Genomic DNA, 8511 nt, shown 5'->3' on the forward strand with positions numbered 1-8511 from the left:
TTTAGTCAATCTTAAGTCTTTAAGGGCTTTAAACAGCATATTCTCTATCCAAAAAAAAACCATTTTCACATTTCTACGGGAAAGCCTTCTAGGCAAAAAAAAGTGTCATGCATCCATTTCCCAACTCCGTTAATCCCTATCTCATTTTATTATAATATTTTTAATTTATTATTCTATTTTATCTTTAAAAACTTAACACATCCTGGACGGCTTGACGCACATCGGCGTCCACTGACAGTTCTCAATTCTGTACGCTGTAACAATTTGCCACTCTTTTTGCGTTTGACATTTACCCGGTAGGAAAACTTCTCCAACATTTTTTCAGCCAATTTTGATTGCTGACTCGTAAGGTGTTCATATATGATTAATAAATCTATTATTTATTAAATTTATGAAATGATTTGAAATCAGCATTTAAAAGATTTCAAATTAGTTGTGACAAGAAAAAGGATTTATCTAGAATATTCTAGATAATGATAATTCTGGATATTATCCTATGACGGAAATAGAAATAACAGACTAAGTATTTAGAATATTCTAGATTTTTTTAAATCACACTGTCACAGAGTAGATATTAGCTAAATACATGTATTATGAAGTTTTCAGAATTTTTAGAATAAAAAAGTCAACCTGCTTGTTGACGTTATCATCAGGTGATTTAGGTTATATATTTTACGAAAAGAAAATTTTCCTCTTACATAACCTCAATTTAATTTTTGTGATAAAAACTAAAAGGAAACTCGTCTGAGAGATTTTCACTGAAATTATCCCATAAATCTGACTTTTTTCCACATGAATATAAAAGTGCGGTTATGTTGGCATGAGAAAAAATGCCAAATATGTCCAAAGATTTTTGAAAACTAAATTGTGTTTTCTTTGCGATAATTTTATATTAAAAAAAATTTGTGTTACACATAACTGAATATTGTGTCAAATAAATATTTTCTGATAACGTGCGAAGAACATAAGAACACCATGGTCCCACCGGGTAACATTTCTGGACGCCAGTGACTAATTGTTACATGTCGTGTAAAAAACCTTTGGGAAGTATTTTACCCGTCGTCAGTGTGTTAATTTCCCTAATTTCCAAAACTTCTGAAGACCGTTACACCGTTAATCGCGAATGATTTTCAAATAAAAACACAACAAAGTCACTTTTAGAAGCCTATCAAATGTTTATTGTTTGCATTTTACTGATTTTGTATGGAAAATGTGTGCAAATTCGACCCCGGAAAATATATCAAAAATCGCCCTAAAAGTGGAAAAATCCCTTGTTTTGAGAGGTTTGGGTGTTCCATGGAAGTGCCTAGGATCTGATTTAAGTGAATTCTGCAAAATATTTGATGAAATAAATCCGGGAGGAGTGATTTTTGATACAGCTCCTCTGAAGCATGGATCAGTCCCTCAGTGGGAGCATTTTAGGGAGAAAACTCCTCAGATGACCCTTCAGGACTTCCTGACAAGTTGTCCATCGCACGAGGGGAAAGGAAGATGGCTGTCATTTGGCTACAAGAGTTTCAGGGAACTTTCAGAGAGGATGAGAGATGAAATCGATTTCGCTCCTTTCGGGTTTCCGGACATTAAGGAAGACATAACATTGTGGCTTGGCAGCAGAGGTGCCCACACATCCTGCCACTATGACACATACGGTAGGAATATTGTTGTTCAGGTATTTGGGCACAAACGATGGATTCTCTTTAGTCCGGAAAGTGATTTACGCCCCACTAGGATTCCTTTTGAAGAGAGCAGCGTCTACAGTGGGTTGAATTTCTTCAGCCCTGGTGATCTCTGTCAGTTCAATGCCATTGCGGAGAAGGCTCACATTGTCACCCTTGCTCCAGGAGATGTCCTGATCGTTCCTCCAAAGTGGTGGCATTTTGTGGAGAACTTGGACACAGCTCTGGCACTTAATGCCTGGATTCCCATTGAACAGGATACAGATGCTCAAATGCAGGAATGCTTCGTTAAAAGTATTATCTTCCAATTCCTTCGCAATGTTGAACCACAAATAAGGAAATTTATGATTTATCCGAATGAATTGAAGGACTTTGATGAGGATCCTTCTGAATTCCTTCAGCAACATCTCAGGATTCTTAATTATCTCTCAAGTGTCAAGGATTCAGGAAGAGCACCTTCATACAGAAGCGACGTATCAGATGAAGAATTTTCAGATCTACTGGCCAAAAACACTTCTGCTGAGTTCGTGAGAGAAGCCACAAAGGAAGAATTTACACAAATTTTAACGGAGAACCAAAAGAGATTCGATGAATCCTGGAGATTTCCTGAACTAACTGCCCAACAGAGGACATCCACAGAACAATTGACGAATTTAATTAATTCTCTCTGCAATGTTGAAGCCATTGAGAGGATGAAGGAATGTTATTTGAAGCTGAAAAAGGCAACTGCAGCTGATTCCTGATTTAAAGAGCCACCAGGAGTTCCAAAGAGAAGCATAAAAACACCTTAAGGACCTGAGGAAAGACACGAATCAATCCGAAACGTCAAAAGTACGAAATAAACCTAACAAAGGCCAAGAAAACCATTCAAAAGATTTTTTTCTTATATCGATTTTTATTATCCGTAATGTCCTGCGGCGTCCGAACAGGATTTCCTAAAAACGGAAAAAATTAAGCAATAATGGTGAAAAGGTACATTTAAAACATAAACCTTAATACAGATTACACTTTGTAAATCACAAACACAAAATAGTGCTATTTTCTTTTTTTTTTTCTTCACAATTTATGCGCCATTTGTGGGATTTTATCTGCCCACAATGAAGGCTTTCATCTCCATGGGGCAGAGAGTTATCTCATCTGACGGCACGGAAGTTTCTTTTTTGAGAAGTGTTAGTGGTGCCGTGAAGATATCCTTGTTCTCCTCAATCCCAAAGAGTCGCTTCAAATTGACATTGCCCTCCAAATTGGGATCGGTGCTGCATTTCTCCAACTGCGTTCGTCTCAGGACAATTCCGAGGGTTGATTTGCCTCCTTTGGACACATGAGGAAGATCTCTTAGGGCTGCAACCTCAATCCCCTTCTCAGCAGGTTCGTGATTCTCCCCAAAAGTCGGCAACATTCCCACCCAGGCATTCTCGTGAAATACCAACTTATCCATTGGATACGTCAGGGTGGTCAGTTGCCAGTGAACATTCGACGTGAGGAATCCTCCGGGATATCTGGAATCCCATGTTGCACAAGCGTCCCGTAGCTCAAGAACAAGTCGAAAGATATTCGTAATCGGTTGATTATCCAACACTCCTTGTCCCAATCCACGATTGTCGTCCTGATTCAATCGTCTATCCTGCATAATCTCCAATTGCCCAGACTTCAGAGACGATCCTCCCAATGATTGAGCCGTTAGCAGCGTTAACCGGAAGGTCTCATCCTCAATGAAGATCGAAGTGGGAACAGGATAGTAGTTAGCCTGAAGGGGAATTTTGCTAAATCTCTGTCGCTTTATCACTTGGAATCCATTCAAATCCGTATAGAAGAATTCCCCACTGTTGATTGGCGTCAAGAACCGCATGACAATCTCCGTATTTCCCATATCTCCAATATCAACCAAATTCCTAATCTCCAACCCATCGTCACGCATGATATACTCATGAATTGCAAACGGTAGTCCCGTTGCGACGCTCGATTCAAGCTCCCCGCGACTCACGAGTGTCGTCAAATTACCCAAAAAGAGCGGCATTGCTGGTCCATCAGGCATAAAGAGGTACGCCCCACTCCTATCTGGTCCCTTCTTCGCTCCGTACTTCATGAATTCCACGTGAATTGGCATTGTTGGGGCATTCGCATCAACCGTCATGGATTTGAGGAATCCCTGATTTGTAAATGCCACTGAGGCACCATTTTCCGCATGCAGGGACACCTCTTTGGGCGTTGTGAACTCCACTTGACTCGGATAGTCACCGAGACTCAAGGAGAATGGTGTATGGGTCATTATTGTGATTTTCGGATAGGTTATACCACTAGAACAAAGAAAAGAAAATTCTTTCTAAAACAAGAATGTCGTAGCCATTTTTTGAATGTTATTTGGTAGAATATCGAGGGCTGAATTGTAAAAACGGTTAATTCTGTTTGTGTTTTGCATAGATTTAACTATTCTAGAGCATAAAAGAGTAAATAAAGTATTAGAAAATGATTTTTATTTGTGTTTCTTTCAGACACATCTTCTGTGTTTTTCTATTAGAACGGTTAGAACTGTCAAATATGAAACTTATTAAATGTCGTTGGAACTTCAAGCACATTTTAAGCGTTTATACGCCATAACCTCACATTTAAAAAAAACTGAGAAAATCTCTCAAATAAACAAAAGAAATTGTGCTATATTCTCGTTAATGAAGTATAAATTAAAGAGCATAAGAGGAGCTCTTCTTATGGCGCAAGATAGCCAAGCAGCAGCTGCGGTAAGTGCTCCAGGACACTCGGGATGGGTGGGATCAATGGAGGCTTTTATACCAGGAAAGGAGGGCGACTTTGAAATTAATTTGAAGAGATTCGAACATTTCTTCAAATTGAATAAAGTAACCGCGGATGAGGAGAAAGTGTCAGCCCTTATCAGCAGGAGAGTATTGTGTAAAAAAAACTGTTGGGGGCAGTGCATCCCGGTGCCATTGAAAGTAAAACGTACAAATAGTGCACTGACAATTTGAAGATGAAACTCGCCCCGAAAAGAAATATGGTGGCTGAACGGTGAAAATTTTTCGAGTGACGCAAACATGAGAAATGAATAAAAAATTAAATTATAAGATGTAGAATTAGAAAAAGGAGAGGAACAATGTGCTGTATTCCCGTTAATGAAGTATAAAGCATAAGAGGAGCTCTTCCTCTTTGTGAGTCAACCATACGCATGAACACATACAGAAATAAAGAAAATATTACTTACTGACTCTCCGCAGCAGAATTGGCAGATAGAATCATGTAGACTTTGAGCCCCATAGGTGGTACGGAAGCTCTAAAGGACATACGATATTTTGTCGTGGAAGCTTGTGGGGCGTACGTTGTGAAGCCACCACGATGCCAAGACCACACAGGACTCACTTGGCCAGGAATGACATTCTTATCGAGATCCCTGATGCTAACAAAGGGTTTTGCAATGAGGAATTCCACCAGCTCCTCACGTGGCTGTGGCAGGGAGTTGTGCACAACAACGTATTTATAGGGGATCTCATCCCCAATTATAATGGTGGGCCTACTCTCGTCCGGTATGGGAAAGCGAGAATCATCCAAATTGAGGTAGGTAAATTTGTAGTCTGGCTGGTAGATTGAGGGTTTCGTCAGGAGTTTGTATACCGCCTGCTGAATGACAAACTTGGATGCACGCACCGCATCCACCATCCTTGCTGCATAGTCCTTCATCACGTGATCCTTTGCCGTTCCCGTCACTCCATCGTGGTGCTGGAATAGCGACAGTGCTCGTCGTGCATTGCGAAGGAGCCCATCGAATCCAGCTTCGTGGTCCCACGTTGACCACGCGTGGAGCATCTCAGCCGAACGGAGGTAGTTCATGAGAACACGATCGAGGCGTTTGTGGAAGGGTCGCGACGTAAAGTATCCACTCCAGTAGTTATCATCCTTATCGGCATAGGTGAAGAAGTCCCCACTTAGCGATGGGAACTGCCCAAAATCCTTCTCCTTCGCCACAGAGTCAAAGTACTCCGTGAGCGTGGCAAATTGCGCATGACAATTCAAACTTGGCTCATTGTTGATGTACTCAAAGAGCTTCTCGTAGTTCACCCGCTGCGCTTCCCATTCTGAACTCTGACTGTATCGAAAATCATCCCCGAGTGGAATTAGCACAGATCTCGTCTTGTACAGGACTGATTTCTTCCTCCACTGATCTACAATTAATTCAGCTCTCTTGGCTACATTATTATCATCAATTGCCTGCGGGGCAATGCGCCAGGGGCATGTTAACCCATACCCGGGGAGGCGTTTAAAGTCAAATTGACAGCAAATCTTCGGATCGGGACCACAAGTGTGAGGGACGTCGTACGAATAGAAGGGCATCATGTGAGTGAAGAAATCCGTGTCACCAGTACTGTCCCAAATTTGTCTCCAACGGAACTCCAGATCCTTATTTTTGGCCATGCGCTTCTTCACAGAGTAGTGCGTCCTCTGGATTAGAAGGTGCTTCATACCGGATCCCTTGAGGATGTAGGGCATCGTTGGCGTGTAGCCGAATGGATCAATTGCCCACGATGACGTGGGGGTGACATTGAGGTTTGTTTTCAGCCACGTTTGCCCTTCCGTTAGTTGCTGTAGAATAGCAACCCAGTGGGCATTGGCTTCGTCATTCATCACCCATCCACCGGTAACAAATTCCAACTGTTTCCGTTGCACAATGCTGTGGAAAGAGGAAATATTCTGTTCTCAATTGTATTTATGGTATAATTCGGTTAAAGTTTGAATTTTGAAACAATACTGGCATGACAGCAAAAAGGATCTGTCAAAGCTGTCAGGACTTGACAGCGCAACCATTTCTTTGTTTGTTAAAAATGCAATTCAATGTTTTCAATCAACTTATCTGAATTTTTGGGTAAAAAGGAGTTGAAAAGTAATTTAAAGCATTGATGAAGAGACACAAGTGTTTGTTCTTAAGTTCAAGCCTAAATAATTTTTCCTGGAAGCTTTCAGGAGCATAGAAATGATGATTTCAGAAAATTTGATCCTTTTAGCCGGAATGAAATCTGAGATCTGAATAAAATCTCACGCAAATCTTCAAAATAACCACAGGAGTTGAAAAAATAAATAAATACTTCGCATTGAGATAAAGTAGAGATGAAGGTACAAAGTTTGCGATAAGGAAATCAATTGATTTTCATAAAAACACGTCAGGTACTCACCGCTTCACCTTCTTCTTGGCTTCAGCTGAAAGCTCATCGTACCACCGTGCAAAGAAGGAAATCTCAGCCCAGATGAACTTCATATTCTCATTTGCCTCCAAATGCCGCAGGAGGTTCGTCAGGATGGGCTTTGTGTCGTGCTCATAGTACGTTTCGAAGGTTTTAATCCATCCGGGATCATTGTGGGAGTGTGGCACCACGAAAACCTTGAGCTTATGATGAGCATTCCAGTGATGAGGATCATATTCCACGCGCCAACCTTGCGTCCATGGTCCACCGTTGGGATTATCAAACTCCATCTCTCTGTAGACATCGAGCATTTGAATATTGGGCCAGGGGACCTCTCCATGCTTGCTGGCGCATTCGGAATTGCCCCCATCGGCTCCCCACTGCCCAGCATTTATGATGGAATCCTTCACGAGATCATTCCCATCCAGCTGCTGTTCCTGACTCTTCTGATTCGTATGTAAATTACCAATTTGCTTCTTTATCTCATCGAATTCTTCTGCGTGCTTATTCAAATTATGCTGCAGCTCCTTCAGTTTATTCTCAAGGATAAACATTGATTTCTGAAAAGGAATTTGGGAGCATGAGACAAGTGCAAAGGGGGTGGAAAACATGCCACGCAAGAGGGGAAGCAACTTACCGGCTTATCGTTGGGAATTGCATGATTTATGAGCACGTAGAGGAAGAGGAAGAACAAAATGATGGCTGAGGACAATAGGAGGGCAGATCGTTTCCGGATACGCATTATATGGGGGCTCTTATCACAAATGGAGCTTCAGCAGATTAGGTGAGAAGTACTTTGCAGCTCAATCGATAAGGATTCCCAGCAATTTTCGCATTACGTGGCACCAGCAGGGCTAATTTAATGGCTTTGTCAATCCTATTGAAGTTGATTTCCCATTTTCACGTGCCACTCAGTATGGATTTTCACTAATTTTCACGGGAATTTTGTGTTTTTCTTCTCTCAAAAAATGTGTAAAAATTTTCCTAAACTAATAAAAACTTGTTAAGGTTTCTCTGGTGGAATTTGATAGGATTCACATTGATGTCATGTTTCATGTTTCAAGGAAATCAATGAAACATAATTAGTGATTTTTTAAAATTAATTTTTCCGGGAAAAACTAATTTTTGGGGCTCCAGAAGTAGTCGGGAACGCTTAGGGGGCCTTCGGGGAGCTTCAGTAAAAATTTGGGGACGAAATTCATCGGATTTTTTGCCACTACAAAATTCGGAGAACTACGCCGAAAAATTTTGGTGGCTGCGGAAAAATCAAATTTTATCTGCCCATATGCAATTTTCCGGCTTTTCCTGCCGTATGGAAGGATTGTGGGGGTGGGAGACGTGCTTTCCGGGGGGTTCTGGGGTTTTCCGAGCGGTTTTTCGGGAAAATTAATTTGGCGGGAAAAGCCGCCGGCAGTTTTCGTTTTTGTCTTTTACATGACTTTTTTTTTCCCCGGAATTAATTTTCGCGAAGCTTTGGAATTTTTGATGCCAATCAACGCGGCGTCGCTTCCTCGTCACAAAAAACACAATTTCCCAGTGAAAATTCAGCGGAAAACGCAGGAAAACTGCGAAAAACTCAAAGTGTGAGGGAGACAGTATCAGTGATGTGCACCGTTTCATTTTTTCTTGAGGAAACAGCGCCAAAAATACCA

The 8511-nt window shown here is 41.2% G+C and overlaps 2 protein-coding genes across 2 annotated transcripts; one reads left to right on the forward strand and one right to left on the reverse strand.

Annotated features, from left to right (window-relative positions):
• Positions 1 to 1187: 1187 nt before the first annotated feature.
• On the forward strand, positions 1188 to 2539 carry LOC129792481 (HSPB1-associated protein 1). Its single transcript, XM_055831563.1, has one exon. The coding sequence runs from the start codon at positions 1211 to 1213 to the stop codon at positions 2417 to 2419; it is 1209 nt and encodes a 402-aa protein (XP_055687538.1). The 5' UTR covers positions 1188 to 1210; the 3' UTR covers positions 2420 to 2539.
• A 12-nt stretch (positions 2540 to 2551) lies between these two features.
• On the reverse strand, positions 2552 to 7875 carry LOC129791679 (alpha-mannosidase 2). Its single transcript, XM_055829964.1, has 4 exons — positions 7497 to 7875; positions 6851 to 7419; positions 4891 to 6351; positions 2552 to 3973 (listed from the first exon to the last, which is right to left on the reverse strand). Exons 1-4 carry the CDS (start codon positions 7599 to 7601, stop codon positions 2761 to 2763), a joined length of 3348 nt encoding a protein of 1115 aa, XP_055685939.1. The 5' UTR covers positions 7602 to 7875; the 3' UTR covers positions 2552 to 2760.
• Between the last annotated feature and the right edge of the window lie 636 nt (positions 7876 to 8511).

The sequence above is a fragment of the Lutzomyia longipalpis genome, chromosome 1 (assembly GCF_024334085.1).
Source record: "Lutzomyia longipalpis isolate SR_M1_2022 chromosome 1, ASM2433408v1".
Classification (NCBI taxonomy): Eukaryota; Metazoa; Arthropoda; class Insecta; order Diptera; family Psychodidae; genus Lutzomyia; species Lutzomyia longipalpis.